The sequence below is a fragment of the Squalius cephalus genome (assembly GCF_949319135.1).
Source record: "Squalius cephalus genome assembly, chromosome: 16".
Taxonomy (NCBI): domain Eukaryota; kingdom Metazoa; phylum Chordata; class Actinopteri; order Cypriniformes; family Leuciscidae; genus Squalius; species Squalius cephalus.
Genome location: NC_137137.1, coordinates 28682577 through 28703223, shown reverse-complemented (window position 1 = coordinate 28703223; position 20647 = coordinate 28682577). Strand labels below are relative to the sequence as shown.

General features: G+C 36.9%; 1 protein-coding gene across 4 annotated transcripts in view; it reads right to left on the bottom strand.

Moving 5' to 3' along the window:
- The window catches only part of espn (espin), a 106184-nt gene extending 87942 nt beyond the window's left edge, over positions 1 to 18242 (bottom strand). For 3 of the 4 annotated variants that reach the window (XM_079896412.1, XM_079896410.1, XM_079896411.1), the window contains exons 1-2: positions 17474 to 18239; positions 12560 to 12753 (exon numbers count right to left, since the gene is read on the bottom strand). In XM_079896412.1, the coding sequence (XP_079752538.1) occupies positions 12560 to 12753; positions 17474 to 17767 (488 nt within the window). In that variant the 5' untranslated portion in view covers positions 17768 to 18239. Of the gene's footprint in view, positions 1 to 12559; positions 12754 to 17473 lie in introns of all 4 variants that reach the window. The other variant, XM_079896413.1, reaches the window with a different exon arrangement.
- Positions 18243 to 20647: the final 2405 nt, after the last annotated feature.

Below are 20647 nucleotides of genomic sequence, written 5' to 3'. Positions count from 1 at the left end.
GACTGACGGCCTGCCCAAGAGGACGTTTGGCTAACATGTATTGCAACCAATCACAGTTCGTTTTGTTCTGCATCATGTTTAGGGGCGTGAAAATGTAAAGTCAATGTCCCTACAATAACAGACCAGGATGCATCTATAAAGTATTCATTCAAGAACATTGTGCAAGTTTACTGGAACAATGGAGCCGTGAACTTCACATACTTTGAAAATTCAGCGTTTAGTTGATCCTGGTAAGCGGCCATTGTCACAATTGTAAACACAACGGCATTCTTCTTTCACACGGTGGTTTGGCGTCATGGAATTTGGCGTCATGCAATTTGTTTCCAGGCGGACCGTTAAAGAATGTGACAGACACGTCTACCGGACATCCTGTAAAATTCAACCAAGCAGATGACGACTTCGAAACTCCTGAAGTGTTTCCAGATAAGTGTGCCATATGCGTCAGTTGTTCAGCCAACGGTTCATAGGCGTGACGTCTGAGGCTGAGACTAGATGTCACCCTGTCTGTGGCATGGACTTACAGGCCTTCAGCTATGCTTCATCCCTACACCCATTCGGCTCCGCCTTCCTTCCAGCTACGCTTTGGTCCTCAGTCACACTGGCTCCGCCTCAGTCCTCTGGCACCCTGGCTTCACCTCGAATGCTCGTCACAGTGGCTCCGCCTTAGTCTTCAAAACCATTGGTGTCATTTAGTCCCATTAGCTCTCTGTCTGCACCCTGGTCTCCTCTTCCATCAGCTCCATTTCTGTCTGTCGTTCCCCTGGTGTCATCAGCCAAGATTCCACCATGGCTCCTCCCACCGTGGGCACAAATAATAGACAAAACTTGTAAGGATATGTGTACACAGAGGAAAGCCTAACTACTAGGGGTGTAACGATTCTACAACTACATCGATGTATTGATTTATATTCTTAATGATCCAACTACATCGATCTGTGCTCGGCAATAAAGGCGTTAAACGTTACTCGGTTCAGTCTGCCTATCTGTGACGTGATCGCCATGCGTGACGCGCCAGCAGCAGCGCAAAGACAACAAGCAGCTCAAAGTCTCTCACCTCAGAAAAACGGACTTTCCTGTCCTCTCAGCCGCTATATTGCAGTAGCGCGCACTCTTCAATTGCACGCGCAAATGCGCCAGCGCGCGCTGCAGGCTTATATCGTTTCACTAGCCGATATATAAAGCACAAAATAAACTACAAGCATGCAACGTAGTTACGTTTTAAATTAGAAAAAACGTGTTGTCCAGATTCAGTATCTGCGGTCAGATGATGTTGTCAGGCTATATGTCGGTGTCATTATTCTATCATTATTTTCATAACTTGTCACGAAATAAAGTCTCTCACCTCAGAAAAACGAAATCTCATGTCCTCTCATCGTTATACTGTGCTCGTAGCGTGCACTCTTTAATTGCACGAGCATAATTAATTGATACCTGATTCCCTTTCAAGAATTTTTGGCTAAAAAGTCACTGAATCGATTTCAAGTCACTGAATCGTTTCGGATCGTATCGTTCTAAAAGAACCAATATCGTCCTTGAATCGTATCGACAACCACGAATCGCGATACGAATCGAATCGTTGTTAAAACGAATCGTTACACCCCTACTGACTACTATTATTAGTGAAGCATGGAGACCATGCCTAAAAAAAACCCTTCTTATAAAGATGTTTAGCCTTAATTAATTACCTTAATATGGGGACTTTTTGTACTTTCTGTTTTGGTGCACTGAAAAATGGCCTTATGTCCGTTTTTCTTTTCTCTGTCATTTTATCTGGCCATTATAATTATTCAATTATCTTGTGTCCTCCAGTATTTTAGGTTTCATATGGGACAGAGGACGTTTCTTACTTAGATATTTAACTGCAACAAGCCCACTAATCTGTCACTTAACATCATACTAAGCAAAACCCAACACAACAGCAGATCTACAATATTAGCCTAATATCAGTTCACACATAGGCTTATCACGAGTTAGTTGTAGTGGGTGACCTACCAACCAGCAACGCTATTAAACAAGCAACCTAGTACCAAACAAGCTAGATAATGTTATAATCGCTAACATAGCGGACTCATGAAAAAATACTAGGGCTGGTCCGAATACCATTTTTTGAGCTTCGAAGCTTCGGTAGTAATGAACATCGAATATTCGAAGCTTCAGAGAGAGGGGGCTGAACATATTCTTCTCTCTAATAAAGGCAGTATTCTCTATGTGTCTGTCTGTCCGTTTGCATTTTGATTATTTCGAGAACCGTTCATCCAATTGACTTCACAAGGGAGTGCAGTGTCGCATTTGGTGCAATATAGATAGACATGCGAGACGCGACACGTTCAGAATGAATAAACCTTTAGTAAACTACAGCACAGCGCGAGCGGGAAGCGGCGCGCCTCACGCGGGCAGGGCTTATGCTCCGAGAACGGACACTGCACTAGTGATATAAAACACACACACACAGGTCAGTTATCTTAAGCAATACTTTTAAGGTAGTCTAATATTTTTCTGACTAACAAATTACTGATATAGTAAAGGGTACATTTAAATAAAGAAAAACGAAATTTAAATAAAGAAAATGAAATTTAAATAAAGAAAAACGAAATTAAGTTAAATTAAAAACGAGATTAATTTAGATTGATAATAACGGGTAAAAAGGCTAATACATTTTGTTTCTATTACTCTATTTTCCACAATGTCAATTGCAATAAGCAATGCAGCTTAACCCAAAATACAAGCTCAGGCATGCACTTCTGTCCACACACACTCTGCTGTTCTGCACTCTAGCCAGAGAATACTCCCGTTGCAGGAACACTTTAGTAGGCCAAGAAGAAGCAAATATATTTATTAAGTATAAAGAGGTTGGGTTCCTTCAACTGTCCATCCTATTAAAACTGGCTAGGCTATATAAGATAATTGTAAAAAAGACTATTGTATTTCACCAGATTTTAATATGTGTTAAACATATTCAAGCGCGAATGAGAACCGTTTCGAGGGGGATGCCAGGTGTGCAAAAAAAACAACAAAAAACCCCAAATATTCGAATGTCAAATTTTCAAATCGAATACCAACCCACCGAATTTTTTTTTGTTATGCACTACAAAAAAACTACCAGAAAAATGAATAAAACCCATAATCATTTCTGTCAGTAAAGGTAGCCAGTATGTGTTCTGCCAATATGCGTTTCACTCTGTCAAGTGAAAATACAATTTAAACAAAATTGTTTATTTTATTTTTTTCAATAGAGAGTGTTATTTGCTTTTAGTCAAACCGAACAAATCAGGTTTAATGATTTGATTTTGATTCAGGTTGCATTGTGTTACTTGCTCTCTTTGTTGACAGAGTACACACATACAGTCACACACAGGATTAAAGAGCAGAATTTAAGCCTGTGAGTAACCAGGTAAACAGTCTGACTGTGGAAACATCTAATGCAGCAATCAGACAAAACAACACAGCCGCATTAGATATTCAGCATATAATTGGTGTTTAAAAATATATATTGACAACATTACCAGATGATTCAGATAAGAATGGGTTGTTAATCTAAAAAAAAAACAAATAGAAAACAAACAAACATTTGACTGTGGTGGAGGGACTTCCAAAGAAAAATAAAGAGATGGTGAATTTTTAAAACAGGAAGAGGAATTAATCAGGGACTCAGTCATTAGGAAGTGATCAGACATGTGAATCTTTCATGAGTGTAACCCTAACAGGTACAGTCATCCGTGCCCTGGGGGGGCACACACACACACACACACACACACACACACACACACACACACACACACACACACACACACACGCACACAAACACACCAATAGACTTATGTAATGACCACAAATACACATACACATTATTTATATGGCTAAAAAAGATTTACAAATTAAAATACATTACATCTATAATTTATATTCAAGAGAAGCTATTGTTTCACCCATGAAACCAATAAACCAATATAAAGTATTGATGGTGTATCATAATCAACATTATTTTCTAATTTACAGTCTATATTCTGTCTATACAACCCCAGGACTTCCTCATCTTTACATAAACAATGTTTGTAATGACATCATAACACTATTGTATGTTCACAAAGATCCCTGACCTGATACAGCCTTATTTGAGGCACAGCTGTCCTTCCTGTATGAATAATTTAGGCTCCAGTGAAAAGGTAACAGAAGCAGCTGTCAGAAGATGTGACAGAGCAAAGCACTTCAACCAACAAAGTCCCACTTGACCTCTTTTTCACAAGGCTCAGTTGATCAGCTTTTTTAAAATGTAACAGTAATGTTCTTTCAAGAGGTAGACCTTGATAAAAGAGAACATGTCAGCCAACTTTAAATGATACTAGGAAGTAATGAAAACACACTGAAATTTGACAAAAGGACACATTTGGAATTATGTACCAGTAGCTCTATTCCTTGGAATTACAGTGAATGTCCTGCAACCAGATCATTAAATCAGTGAGCTGAATTTGAGAACAGGACCATTCTGAAAGAATCATTCACTTTCTGTTAACTGAATGAACAGATTAAAAGAATCAGACTCTGCTACTTCTCTCAGAGGAAAGCTTAGGGAAAGTGCGTAGCTATACCAGAAGTGTAGATGGGACAGTCGCATATTTACACAATACCTTCACATACTTAACCATCGCTGTTAAAAAGATACGCCTACACTTTCGTTTTACACTTCCAGCAATGGCCGTACGCGCATTCACAAGAAAGTCGTGTTCTGGCGGAAGGGTGACCTCTGAAACAACTTAGGACGAAGCTTCTCTTCTCTTTTATTGAAATCCTCTCGACATTTTTCTTTAAAACTTCTTTTTATTTTAGACTTCTAATTCGTGACCAGCGTTTTGTCTGCTCTATCTTCTGCCCTATCTTCTTCTTCGCCAATTCTCACCTAAGCTTAGGTTAGGGTTAGGGTTGTATGCTACGCCTACATCAGGTCAGAGGTCACCCTTCCGCCAGAACTCGGAAAGAAGAATGTCATGTACACCTAGGATGGCTTGAGGGTGAGTCAATTATGGAACAATTTTTAGTTGAACTATTCCTTTAACCCTCTGGGGTCCTTCGTTTAACAGTCACACTTGGGACCTTCGGGTCCAAATGGACCCGGAGGGCGGGATTAATATATATATAAAAAAATCTTAATATTTTTTTTTTTACTTGTTTTTAATAATATTTTTTCTTTTCTTTTTTGGTGTTTTGAGATAATTTTATGATTTATAATTAATATTTATGCAATAATTATGACCCATTTTTTCCCATTGAATATAATAGAAATTTTTTATATATATATAATTTTTATTTTATTTTTATTAAAGCTGTATTTCATTTTAGAGTCAAGCCTAGGCCTCATGAAAGCAATTTTTGAAATGAGATGGGCGCCAACTGGTGGACACACTGAGCATTTTTATCATGCAATAGCACATTTTTACCACTAGTGGATTTACAGCTCTCTGTAGAAAGGCTTGCGAATTCTAGTGATTTTTGCCTGAACAGATTTAGTCTGTTTTGCACTCTTGATGTTTTAGAGATTCACCCCTTCACTGTTGAGTCCTTTTTTTCTGCATCCTGGCTGATTTGTAGATTGTATGCACAAAAAAACTCTGTGTTTTCATATTTTTGACAATTTCCCATTCATTTCCTATGGGAGTCATTTTTGACCAAAGAGCAGAAGTGTGATGACCACTTAGCATGCTTGGATCATGACCTCAATATTTTTTGTGTGTTCACATACCTAATACCATAAAAGTCACCTAGTTTCGTAACATTCCGATGAAGCTGTGATTTTTAAAAATTCAAAACAGATTTTTGTAATCTGAATTTATTAGTGTGTATGTGTATAAAAGTGTGTTTGTGTGTGTGTGTGCGTGTGTGGATGTGTCTGTTTTGCACTCTTGATGTTTTAGAGATTCACCCCTTCACTGTTGAGTCCTTTTTTTCTGCATCCTGGCTGATTTGTAGATTGTATGCGCAAAAAAACTCTGTGTTTTCATATTTTTGACAATTTCCCATTCATTTCCTATGGGGTCATTTTTGACCAAAGAGCAGAAGTGTGATGACCACTTAGCATGCTTGGATCATGACCTCAATATTTTTTGTGTGTTCACATACCTAATACCATAAAAGTCACCTAGTTTCGTAACATTCCGATGAAGCTGTGATTTTTAAAAATTCAAAACAGATTTTTGCAATCTGAATTTATTAGTGTGTATGTGTATAAAAGTGTGTTTGTGTGTGTGTGTGTGTGTGTGTGTGTGTGGATGTGTCTGTTTTGCACTCTTGATGTTTTATAGATTCACCCCTTCACTGTTGTGTGCTTTTTTTCTGGATCGTGGCTGATTTGTAGATTGTACGCACAAAAAAACTCTGTATTGTCACATTTTTGCCAATTTCCCATTCATTTCCTATGGCGGGTCCATTTGGACCCAAAGGTCCTGAGTGTGACTATTTTTTTTACAACCACTTAGACTATTCAAATCCTGTCCCCAATTTTTTTGGGTGTTCATATACCAAGTACCAACAAAGTCACCAAATTTCGGATCATTCCGATGAAGCTATGATTTTTTAATTTTTTTTATTTAAACGCTTCGGGTCCATTTGGACCCGAAGGACCCCAGAGGGTTAAGTATCAAATCAATACAATCCTATTCAATCCTAGTTACACCACTGGGCTAGTGTAAAGATTTGTTGTGAATAATGACTGTCCTGTGATACTATCACTGTCCTGTGAGTTTGACAGATATCAAAGGGTGAACAATCGGAATTAACTTGACTAATATATTTAACACAAATATATCAACAGCACTGTCATTTTTGATTCTTACACTTTATGACACATGAGGTAATTGAAGTTAATGCCCCTAATCTGTATTAGCTGCTTGTGTAACTTCCCCCACCCCACCGCCCCTTTGTGGCACCTTATGTTTACATTGAGTTTTAGGACCAATGCATTCATGTCATTAGCTTTATCACCAGAGGACCATGTCCTCCTCGGCCTGTGAGAACAAGATATACATGAGCAACACCCAAATTTGTCCTCTTCTCATAAATCACTGGTTCATTCCCTTTATCTACATCTGTCCCGGCACATATTCTTCTTTCACAAAAGACACTGATACCCTAATAATGCCAACAGAGCGCTTCATTGAGCAGTCAGTCTTACATAAGGAGATAAAGCTTGGTGTGTCCAGCCATGTTCAAAAGAGATAGCAGTAGACAAAAGACAAAATTGTGCACTAGTCTTCTGCTTTTTTATGCTCTATTATATATTGCATGGTAAATGAAAGTTTCCTTATGTTTTCACATATCTGCAACAAGATATGTTGTGTTATTAATGTGTTGTTTTAACTTTTCACAGCAGTAATACAGTGTCTTTGAATTTTATATAATTTTATGTTATGTTATTTCTTGTAATTATAGTAGTGCAGGATGATGTCAGAACCCGGAAAACTAATTCGCCTCTGGTTCCTTCAAGATTGCCCTATGGAGTTTTATAACAAAGTTACCCTTTCAGTGCATTGATTACGTATTTTTGTACGCCATTTTTGTCCCTCGACAAAAACCCAACAGGATTTTTCAATTGGCTTTTGGATTATAGCAGAAAATAAGCTGTGACCAACAAAAGTTTATGATTATTAGATTTTGTGCATCATAATAATCTTCACAAATGAACACAACTTTTATGAATTTTTAAATTGAATTGCCAGAAGTAAAAAGAAAAATATAGGCTATAAAAAAAATCCATTGACTTCGAGACGATTTCTAAAATGCTCTCGTTTCCAGGTTTTGGCATACAAAAATACATCATCCCTGCAACACTCTATGAGTAATGAAATATTGTTATTGACGCCGGTCCAATTAATCATCATTCTGCCTGTAGGCTCCCAAATCTATAGTGCATTTTCTGCTCAAACAGCTCAAATCGTATGGATTACTTTTATGATGGCTTTATGAAGCTGAAATTTTTGGTGAAATGGAGGGAGAGAAATCTCAAGAGTTTCATTAAAAAAAAAGAAAAGATTTGTGTTTTAAAGAGGAACAAAAGTCGTATGTGTTTGGAACGCAAGGGTGAGTAAATTATAACAGATTTTTTAATTTTTGGGTAAACTATCCCTTTAAGATGGTATGGCATATTGAATGGTACACCTATAATTTGTTTTCAAGCAATTTAAATTTGGCATCTATCTGTTCATTGAAATAAATAGTTCAAGAGTAGGTATGATGTCACCATATTCTGACATTCAGCTGATTTGCCTACCCTGGCAGAAGTGTGTGGCTAAAAACATCTGTGAAAATGGTGTGTTTCAATTGCAAAATAGCTAGGTATGCAAGGAATCGAGTGTCACCACCATTAGTGTCATTTTCTGCACTCCCCATTAGGTCAGCCATAGTGTTCTTGTAGACAACTGTGCTATGGCATTATCAACATCAGTAGGCTGCTTTGCTAAAAATCATCATATAAAATCACTATGCAAACCTACGTAATTTTACCCACCATGTCAAGATTCATGACCCCTGACCAAGAGACATTCCCTGTAATAAGGAAAGGACACAGATACAATACACGTGCCCTGACCCTCTGACATGAGAATGTTATCTCTACCCTCCAAAAGCAACCTTATCATCACAATGCAGAAAACTCCTACATAGCAGACCTCTATTCAAGAGTATTTGTTTACCTCATTAGTTTATCACTTGTGTGATACTGACAGTCACCATTGAGACAGGAAATATTTAGAAGAACACAGTGCTGAATGAGCAAAAGCAACATCTCTCTTACTGATTAAACTTTCAGGGGGGTTTACTAAGGATTAACTGATAGCATTGTTTATTTGCAGCCGCTGTCTGTGTTGTTTTAGCACCCAGTACGCTAAATGTATTATGCAAATCAGATAACAACACAAACTGCTGAACTTCAATTTAAACAGCACAGTGCCCCATATTATGGGTCAGTTTTAAATGCTAGGTTGTGCACTGTAAGAAAAATGGAAAAGGTACTGGTGATTTTCTGTCTGGAGGACATTATCTGTTAAGTTTACTGACATTTCCTTTAACCCTACACAATGCAATGTGTAATTCAAAATACGGGTGAAACTTTAACTCTATCCTATGAAAAATCAAGATGGAAAATTCCTTTATATAACCCAGTACATTTTGCCCTATGTCACTAGGACAGTACATTTAAAGGTATAACTTTGTACCTTATCTACCCCTAAAAGGTGCACCTTAGAGTGCGGCAATATGTATCCTTGAGGTATACAGTTATGAACCATTTAGGTTCAAGATATAAAGATGTAACTTTGAGGGAACTGACAAGCTGTTGTTCCTCTAAAGGTTAAAAGAGCTTAATTGTATATGCCAACTCCTAAAAGTAAAGGTTCTTTATTAGCATCTATGATTCCACGAAGAATCTTTAACATCTATAAAGCCTTTCCATGCACAAAGGTTTCTTTATAGTGGAACAAGTTTCTTCACACTTTAGAAAAAATTATTGTTCTAAGAACTATTCACTGAAAGGTTCTTTGAGGAAGCTAAATGGCATTGCTGCAAAAACTTTAAGAAAATGCTTAAACTATATTGCAAATGTTTGTGATGAAATACCACACGCAAAAGTGAAGCAATTTGTTTAAATCCAAAATGTTTAGTGAAGTTGCACCTCAACAGTTTTGCATTTATCCAGCTTAAAGTCAATGTGACATCAAAACTGACCTTATTTACTACACTACACATTCTTGGTCTTACTGTGCATGGTTCATAATTACACCTTATTCCACATGATCTTAATATCAAAATGTGTCAACTTGTTCCATTTCTGAACTGATTTACCCTTTTGAGATGTTGTCACAAATCCCTTTCCCTTTTCAACATCTCCCCTCTAACCACTTCCATTCTAGTTTACAACAGACACTTTTTTACAATCCAATCAATTACAGGATAAAACAGTCCTGATGTCAGGGGTTTGATGTGTTTCAGTGTGTTTTAAAGTGCCCCGTTGGTGAAAATCAAGTTTTTAAAGTTGTTTATATGTCTATGTGGTGTTTTTAATATGCTCTAAGACAAACCATGAGCAAATTCTTAAGTCCACACCATTGCTGAGTATTTTCTCTTTAAAACTGCCGTGAAAAAAAGTCAGTCTCAAAAACGCGGTTTGAAATCGCTGGTGTTTCTGACGTCACAAACTACCTTGTAACACCAGGTAATACTTATCCCATGCGAATAGGGCTTAAGTCATGTCTTCCTTCAGTTCATTTTTCAATCAATCAATCTCAAGGTGTGTTTTGTCCATTTCCCTGAGTTCTCCTGTAATATATTTGGATTAAATAATATTTTGTTTGAATTTTCGTCTTTGTGCGCTTCCTGATAGCAGACACCTGAATTATATTTGTATTCTTATGAATTTCCTGTTTCACTCACTCAGCCATATCAAAGACTGTAAATTACCAAGTCAGTTCACTCGTATGAATGGGAGAAACTGCAGCTCGCAATAGGGCGGCTCTAGAAAAGGAAGTCTCACTTTCTAAATAAAAGGACCAAACACCAAGTACAGTCATCACATCACTGCTGATTACACACTTCCCACCTGAAATATATGCTGTTTTTAATGTTATGAGAAGAATTATATGAGAAGGTCTGCTCACACCATCACAAAAATTCAGTGTGATAAATAGTTTCCTAAATATCTACAATATGGACAGAATCAATTGTATCACTTAAAAAGGACATCCAGCAGTAATAGCTGACTAAACTCAGATAGTGGACATTGATCTTGGCAGCCGGCTGCAGTGCAGACTGTATAGCAATAAACATGACAGTCCTCATATACAGCAGGAAATGAGGTGTAATCATATCTGTCTTTACAAATAATTATGCTCTTTTGAAGCCAAGAACCTTTCCTGAAAGACTTAACCATTTTTCATATAAATAGTGTAACATTGCTGGACTGAATGTTGGATATGTTGTAGTTAGTGTTTACAAAGGCAAGCATGCAGCACTATTCCTGTTGCTCATATTTACAAAAAAGCTAAAATCCTAATTTTTAGTTGTTGGAAAATTAAATGGACAAAAATAAATCCCAGTTACTGGCATTACAGGAAGGACCAGAGCCATGTCTAAAGACCAGAATATCACAGAGACTTAGTGGACGGACTCTTTTTTACTCTTTATACCAGCGTACCAAGCAGCCATCAGAACATTCTAGTAACCCTGTCAATCATCCACAATTCCCTAATATTGTGAGTTTTGCATGGATAAGCAATCAAATTTTCTTCATAAAAAAAAAGTAAAACTGTTAAAGTAAAATCTGATTCTGCTATTGAACTGTAAGGTTAGGAAGCAATAAAAAATATTAACTTCACATTAAGCTATTAGATATGAGGCAACTTCCTTTATTGTAAATTAATTGGTTTAAAGAATTCTAGGATGTTTCGAATCTGTTTGAATAGTAACGCTTATAATACCAGTGTTGATAACAATGAACATGATCTTAAACCAATGCATGTGTTATCTCAGTAAGAAGAAAAGAAAGTCTGTTTCAAAGAAATTATGTTAATGCATGTTGATATAATGAAAGTAAAATGCTTTTTGCCAGTCATCAATAATGTAAATACAATCCATCTTTGTCACAAAGACTGTAATAAACAAATAATCTATAAACAGATATTTCTTTGCCCTGTTTAACTATGTCTTTATAAATTTTCACTTGTAAGATTTGATTAATTTCCATGAATTTCATTTATCTCAAGAAAAAGTCCAGATGCAAATTCCTGACTGGGAGTCAGTGTAAAGTTTGAAAAGCCTGTGGCTACCCAGACTGGGCTTTTCTGTGAAAAGAGTCCTTGCAGAAAAAAAAAATGGCTGACAAAGGAAAAACAAAATATATAGAATATCACAGCTATTCCGCATACAAACAAAACATTTCATGCCATGCCCTATATGTTTATGCCTAAGAGCCACTTGTTTAAGAACATTCACTGATCTTAAAGTCCCCCTGTGGTGAAAATCAAGCTTTTAAATGTTGATTATTTGCCTATGTGGTGTTTTAATGTGCTTTAAGACAAACCATGTACAAATTCATGTCAACACCATTGCTGAGTATTTTCTCCTTAAAACTGCAGTGAACCAAAGACAGTCTCAAAAATGCGGTTTGCAATCGCTGGTGTTTCTGACTTCACAACCTTGTAACCAATCACGTCAATGTGTGATCATCAACGAGTGGATCTCTGAGCTGGTGTGAGTGAGTGGAGATGGGGCTAATTTGCATATTCATAGAACCGCGTATACTAAATGAAGCAAGGGTGTAGAGTTGCATTTAAGCTATTTTAAGGCATGAAGACATTTTTTTTCAAGGACAAAACGTCATTTTGTTGATCAAAGATGAGTTTTAAGGGATACAATTATTGACCACAGGGGAACTTTAACAATCACTAGTCTAATAAGATTGTGACATGAAAATGCTTGGATGAGAGTCAAAAAAGGAAAAAACAAAGTCCTGCTACTTTGGATGAATTCTACCAAACACAATTATTTCACACTCCCACTATTACACACTGTATGATCTTACTTTGGGCTGTGTTCCAGTAGCAGCCTGAGTGACGGCAAGTCCCCTTTAGCTGCAGCATAATGAACAGGCAATGCCCCCGTATCCGTGGCAACAGTAGGATCCCCTTCCCCACTTTTCAGCAACCAATCAATGATCTCATGATGGCTGAAGCGAGAAGCCAGATGCAGGACAGTGGCCCCTGAGCTGTCCTTATCCTGCAAACAACACAGTACATAATAAATAACATATGTTAAACTATATCACCTATGTATAACATTCAACTGGAATTCAGAAATGTAATTCTATGGTAAATTTCTCAATTATTCAAGGGCAAAAACTTCAATAAAAATCACTGACAGGGAACATGGGTGCATTTTAACAGATTTATTAATATGAGAGACTATATTTTTATTAGCTAATCATTTTCAGCACATCCGCTGACCCAGAGTCTCTTCTGGATCATATTTAACTGGCCAAAGTTTTGTAGTCAATCAACTTCCTGTGCAGGTATGAAACACAATAATGAAATGTGAAGCCCTGCTGTAGGTGTCCCGCTCCCCATTGATGTCAGAGATAACTTCCACTACTGCATGTACACAGAAGGAAAAACGGACAACAAAAAGACCTCTACTTTCTCATTACGGCAGCTAAATTTTTTGGTCACATTTTAGTTTAGGTCCAATTCTCTCTAGTAACTAACTATTGACTACAACTTTTACCTCAATACAATTACTGCATATTAATAGCTAGTAAGGTAGTTGTTAAGTTTAAGTATTGAGAAGGATTAAGGGATGTAGAATATGGTCATGCAGAATAAGGCATTAATCTGTGCTTTATAAGTACTAATAAACAGCCAACAGTAATCCTAGTAATATGCATGCTAATGAGCAACTAGTTAATAGTGAGAATTGGACTCTAAAATAAAGTGTTGCCATTTTTTATTTTTGACAAGTGATAAGGTGAGGTGTACCACTATACCTAATTATTGGATATAGACTAACATTATTAATGTTACTTTTACATGTAATTTTTTCCCCACAAAGTTCTAGTATATCGGCATTATAATGGCAGGAAAAAAACTACTACATGTTGTTACTATAGAGTTAGGATTAGGGTTTGGATTAGGGTTAGTTGCATGTAATTATGCATAATTTATAGTTATTACTACAGTAACAACATGTAACGTGTAACAAGAGCACTGTAATATAAAGTGTTAACAAAATGTTCCACCTATTGAGAATGATGTAGTGTCATCGACACTGTTCTGTCATTAATTACTCACCCTCATGTTGTTCTAAACCCATAAAACCTTTGTTCATCTTCGGAACACAGATATTTTTGATGAAATCTGAGAGGTTTCTGAACCAGCTATTATACGTCATTGCAACTTTCAAGGCCCAGAAAGGTAGTAAAGACATAGTTAACCCTCTGAAGTCGGCAATCACGCCGGCGTGATCTGCTCGCTTTTTTCCTTATGAGTTGAATTAAGACCCGAAATACTCTTTTGACTTTGATTTTACAAACAAGTTTCATACATCAATCGATTCTGTTAAATGTGTATTATTTTTGTGTATACTCACAATAAAAACAAAGTGTGGTGCTTTTCGCCAAATAAAGAAAAATAAACACGAAGCGAGTTCTGCCTTCTCTCTGTCAGTGTAGTCCATTCTGAAACGCGTCCGAAAATGAACTGTAACTCAGCGAATACTTCTCACACAGACACGTGAGATATGTCTTTATGAAGCATGAAATCTCTTCTTTTAAATGAAGTAATTTATATAAAAAACAAATGTTTTCAACTCATGTAATCCGTTTGAAAGCAAGGAGAGGTACCGTTTTTCCTTCTGCCTCATTATCTCTATAATCAGCTGCGGCCGCCCCGCCCCCGGCGCTATTCACATGGTAAATAGTTAAGGTGATCTAGTATGCATAGCATACGCCCCCCGATCAATGCCATAAAAACAGAGTTTCTTCATCAGACTTACTGATAGTTCATGCGTTTTGAGTATGGCACGCTGACAGTTCGTGACAGTTCTCCATTATGGACGCGAGCGCTCTGAAAGCTGCACTAAAAGACTTTCAAACTTTCACAGAGACCTCAAAACAGAAAGTACAAATCCTTTCTTTAAAACGAATTTCGTTTTGTATTAATTGTATCTTAATTTTAATAATTTTTTCATTAACAAATTTCCTGGATCTAATACATAAAAGTAAATATAGGCTAGCAATCACAACATAAGGTGCTTGAACTGGAGATCATCATTAACCAGACCGTAGCCTACTCGCCTCACATGTCTAAAAAATGTGAAATATATTTACAGAAAGCTGGTTCTAAACAAAACCATCCAAAACAAAAAACTATGTAGCCTAATAAATGTGCATTTCTCCGGTGCGTTCACTAGCCTACTGCGAAGATCGCGAGTCAATAGCCTATCGTCAACTTCATCTTTGCCAGAAGTTAATAAACAATTCAAATGTCTTATTGCAATATTTTACATATTCATAATCATTACTTTTGGTGGATCTTTGAGGCAGCTTTTTAGGTTTATGGCGTTTTGGAAAAGAGCTCTTCACGTAGCCTACAAACACCGTTTCACCAAGGCAACAGCGGCCCTTCAGCACATCAGGTGTGAACTACTAAATATGCATGATCGTTTACGCCCCATCCACATATTGGCTTTCCAAACTAGAAGTGTTTCACAAAACTTAAATCAATGTATCGTTTTATGTGAATGATTAGGCAGGATGATTTTCACATCATTTTGAAGAAAAAACTCTAGGCGAGGACATCCATTAGTCAAAAGTCTTATTGACACATATTTACTATGTGTTTTGTGGCCTTATTTCAGAAACTTTAGTTTTTAGTTTTTTCAATAACCATGCATAAACATTATTCTCTCAAAAATGAAAACATGTACATACACATGGCTCACATATTATGGTAGCCCTGTTTGTGCTATATAGAGTGAATTTACACCTTTGCCATTAATATGTTTATAAGCAACTGAAAAAAGCACAAATGTCAGGGCATGTCAGAACATCTCAAGGGCCCCAAAAACAGCCCAGACCCCAGAGGGTTAAAATAGTCCATATGACTACAGTGGTTCAACCTTAATGTTATGAAGCGACGAGAATACTTTTTTGTGCACAAAAAACTAACAAAAATAACGATTTTATTCAACAATTTATTTTCTTCCATCTCAGCCTCCTACACTGATCATATAGTAAACACAGTGCAGCACTTATGGGTTCTGCATCAGAACGCTCATTGGCCGGCTCCTGCGTTAAATGCATGCATCGTGGTGCTAATGTGAACAGCATCGGCCAATAATGAACTGGCATTCTGACTTAGAACCTGGAAGCCCTACACTGTTTACACTACCTCAACAGCATAGGAGACTGACATGAAAGAGAAGAAATTGTTGAATAAAGTCATTATTTTTGTTTTGGGGTTTTTTTCACACAAAATGTATTCTCGTCGCTTCGTAACATTAAGCTTGAACCACTGTAGTCACATAGACTATTTTTATGCTGTCTTTACTACCTTTCTGGGCCTTGAAATTTGCAATGATTTTGCTGCCTGTGGCTGGTTCAGAAACCTCTAGGATTTCATAAAAAATATCTTAATTTGTGTTCCGAAGATGAACGAAGGTCTTACGGGTTTGGAACAACATGAGAGTAATTACTGACAGAAATTTCATTTTTGAGTGAACTAACCCTTTAATTCACTTACCTTTAAACTACATTATAATCACATACTATACATGTGCTTTAGTATGGTAGTTAACACATCTAAATATGTGTACTACTTTAAAGCTAAAAAGGTACTTTAGTAAAACTTTTTGACAATTATTGGTGCACTTTTTTTTAAAGTGTGTGTTAGGAAACATAGCTATGAGTTATTTCAGTAAATATTATATTATATTTCACAACCGTCCAATAATGCTTCACAACAGATTATTGAACAGGCGATTTTCTGACGCATTTAACTGGAAGATGTATAATCTGTATAACTCAATTCCAGTGACTCAAAATAAAACTCTTTGTGGGCCTGTGATGTTTATGGAAGCTATCTGAGGCTACCTTTTCCTGAAAACAGCAATTAGACAAACACACTAACATGGCCCTTCTATCTCATTCCACTGAAATCTTTCCTTCCTTTTGTTTTGCAGGTTATAGCTATCTGAACGCTTGTAGCACTTACAGAACACACTGGCTTCATTCCATAATTATACTCACTGCATGAATCACACACTTGACTCCATGAGGACGGTATTATCCACAGCCTGGGTCAAGCGGCTAAACTGAAGTCACAATCTTAATAAGACCTCAGGAACACTGTTGAGTAAATTCTTTGACCATGAGACTGAAGGTTAGATGAGTGTTATAAGGAACTTCTACAAATAAGATGGGATTGCTTAGCATACGAGGTGACGATTAGGCCATTAAAGCATTTTATGCACCATTGTGGATGCTTTATTAGACAGAACAAAGCTTAGTGATTTTAAAAGCCAAATTTGGCATAACTGCAGGGTGGTTTGAGGACTGAGTCATTTACTCCCCTTCATGTTGTTCCAAACCTGTATGAGTTTCTTTTTTCTGTTGAACACAAAAGAAGAAATTTTAAAGAATGTTGGTAAGACAGTTGATGGCACCCATTGACTTCCATTGTATTATATATTTTTTTCTTTTCTTCGTACTATGGAAGTCAATGGGTGCTGTAACCGTCAACTGTCTGGTTACCAACATTCTTTAAAATATCTTCTGTTTTGTTCAACAGAAGAAAGGAACTCATACAGGTTTGGAACAACTTGACGGTGAGTAGGCAAATGACAATATTTTCATTTTTGGGTGAACCATTCCTTTAATATTAGCATAAACTGTTTTGGACACTGTAATGTAAAGTGTTACTGAAAAAGTAAGTTAAATACTCACGGCCGCTCGACATCCTCCGTGCGTCACGAGCCACTGTAGGCAGGTCAGGTTGCCCGTGGCTGCGGCGTCATGAGCAGGACTCGCGCCGTTTCTCGCCAGGCTGTTCGCCGGTAAACCCGCTTCCTCAACCAAATACCGCAGACAGGTGAGCTTCCCTGCTCGAGCGGCGTGGTGTACGGGAGTCGCTCCCAGCACATCTTTCACATCGCCGTTGAGTACTTTCTCCGCTAATTGTACTTTCAAAGTTTGAACATCCCCTTGCCTTGCTGCGAGAAGTGTCCTCTCAACCACCATGATGATGTATCCTCCAAACAAATGACTATTAGCGCACCATTAAGCGTCAGTTAGAAGTCCTCACTACAGAAAGCGTTCTTAGCGCAGCCTCCCGTAAGCGAGTTACATCGTTCTGTCCATCCCTCTTTGTTTGAATCACCAGAACATAACGGTATAGACATATATCTAAGAAATATATTCAGATGATATAGTATTAATCAGTATATGGCATTTTGACAAAAATTACCTTCATTTACCGCGTAGCTCCTACCTAAAGAAAACCAGCCACGCATTTCTTTACGGTCTTCTTTGAATGTATCCACTGCTACTCTGTATATTCCACCTGTTATGTCCCTTAACTAAACATAGACACAGGGTAAACTAAACAATAACACCGCAAAACCAATGCGTCTATAGGGTATTTGGCTTGTTGTCAAACGGTTCGTTCAGAAGTCTTGAGGGACTGAACTTGTGAATAATCCATTAAGGGGAGGAGAACTGTAACATGTTGGCCCACTCAAATCGGCTCAGATGTTAAAGGGACAGCGCTTCATGATGACGTTGTTTGGTTGGAGCCTTCGAGTATCTCATGTTTTCTAAAACAAAGGATAGGCCTATTAATTTTATGCATATTATAGTATTTCTTATTGGTCTGTGTTGCTATGCGTTTATGTTTCTTTAATCGACATGGTTATTAGAGAAGGCATAGCCTAGTAGCCTAGATTTTCCTCTACTCTTCATCTACTTAAGTATTCAATAAAAAAAATGTAGATTGCAAACTCTAACATATACTCATTCATAGTTTATATGTATTCGATATTAGCCTATGTTCACATCTAATTTGGAACGGGCAGATGCAACCGAGTGATAGGCTAGGATTACCTCAAAGGCCTTACCAACAGATGGCAGGCTCGCACAATATTTGTTGTACAGCGGCAGCCAAAATGTCAGCAATATAAAACAGCCTATTTTCTTTTACATTTTAGAATTATTTTGTTCCCATATCACGTTATTGTATTGTCGTGGAGACCTGATAACGTTAGCTAGGCCTACGTGTTCTTTACAATTCGCTCGCTCATTATTTTCATGATCACGAAATGTGTGGCCAAAAATAATTAAATATATGGATTTTGGGTTCTCCAGACACGTGGGTTTGTGCTTATTTGGTTGGTCACTTAATTCGAAGTTAACGGTGTGCATGTAGGCCTACTCATTTAGCACTTGTCCACTCAAATCTTAGGCTATAGGTCACATGTTGGCTTAAACATCATGGCCTAAGGGTAAAACTGTTGCAGTGTCTTGAAAAAGTATTCTTAGCAATTCGTCTGAACATCAATGTTTGTGAGATTTATGTGAACAGTTGATCTACAATCGTGAGTCACTGAATAGTGAAGCTGCGACATTCTAAAGGTAACTATGTTCTCATCAGAATTGGGTGGGAAAAAAACAGTCAGTTGTTCGGAATATTATTATAATTGACAAATTATAATTATTCATGATGTTTATTTGATTGATTTTTAACAAACCCTTGTGTTAAATGTAGCCTTTTAAACATCCCTGTTTATTTAGGCTATTTTGGGGGGAATCAAATCTTAATTATGTGGTGTCAGTGGTGATATTCATAATTAATTCATTATGACCTACTTTCAATATGTATGCCTAAATATGTAATTTATAATATTGGTACCTTTCAGAAGAATCTATTTGACTGTGATTCTGCTATTTGATTTAAACTTGTCAAAACGCATCATAGGCCTGATTTAATATTGTACATTAAAGTCACCTTTAACATGTGTAATAAAACTTATTAATAAGAACTACATCAAATATAATGTATAGCCTACATTCTGTAAAATTAGATGATTTCATGGCCCACAGCTGGCCCCCTTTTTTATTTTTATTTTATTTTTTATTTTTTTGTGCCATGACAATTAAATAAGTAAATGTTTCTATTTATATCTCCAATAATATATTGACTGATTTTCCTTATTCTAAACTTTTGTAAATGCACATTGTTCTTAAGGACATCTTTCTTATATCTCTCATGCATCTGGTCTATCACGTAGATGCACATCGTCTAGGGCAGTCCACCACTTATTTATTTTTTCATTCTCGAATAGGACTAAAATGCTTTAGTGTTTAGGCTACTTGGTGTTCCTTGCTTCCGATAAACTCTTAAAATACTTGAGATAATTGAATTTGCCCCCATTGGATTTACTAGAAGTTTGAGGCTCTCGTTAATTTACAACATTTTTATTGATTTTATTTTTGGAAAATTAAGAAAAAATAACAAATTAACTAGGCTATTTCGTGAGTAGAGGCCTACGTCTAGCGCTCCAGCCTACTTCTTTTTAATCGAAACACAACACCCCACACTCAGTCTCCATATGCTGGACATCAATTGTTGGAGCTGGCGCGTGATTTATGCTGCCATCTCCCATTTGGCGTCAGTCTCGTGCCTGGCGCGTGCCATCCTCATCTATTTAACTATACAGAGACGCACGAGCCAGGCTTATTAATGGATAATCCCTCAGGGGCTGTGCGCAACATGTCTCACAGGACAGCTTAGATCTTTGGTTGAGTGATTGTTTATTGTTGAGCAGTGCTTACAAAGAGTATATATATATAATATCTAACACAGTTGCATTTACCTTACATGAGGTAGGCAACTCGGATTTCATTAAATATTTAAAATGTCATAATTATATATTTAAAATGCATTTAACCAAACTTATCTTTGTAAATTATCGTGTATATTAACTTTCCAACAGAACACTGTATATAAGTAGTAACCTGCTATGCTTACTAAGCTGTTAATACTTGATTTAAAATTTGTAATGTATTTATGTTGGGGGAAAAAAACAATAAACTTTGACATTAAACACATTTAAAGCTATAATT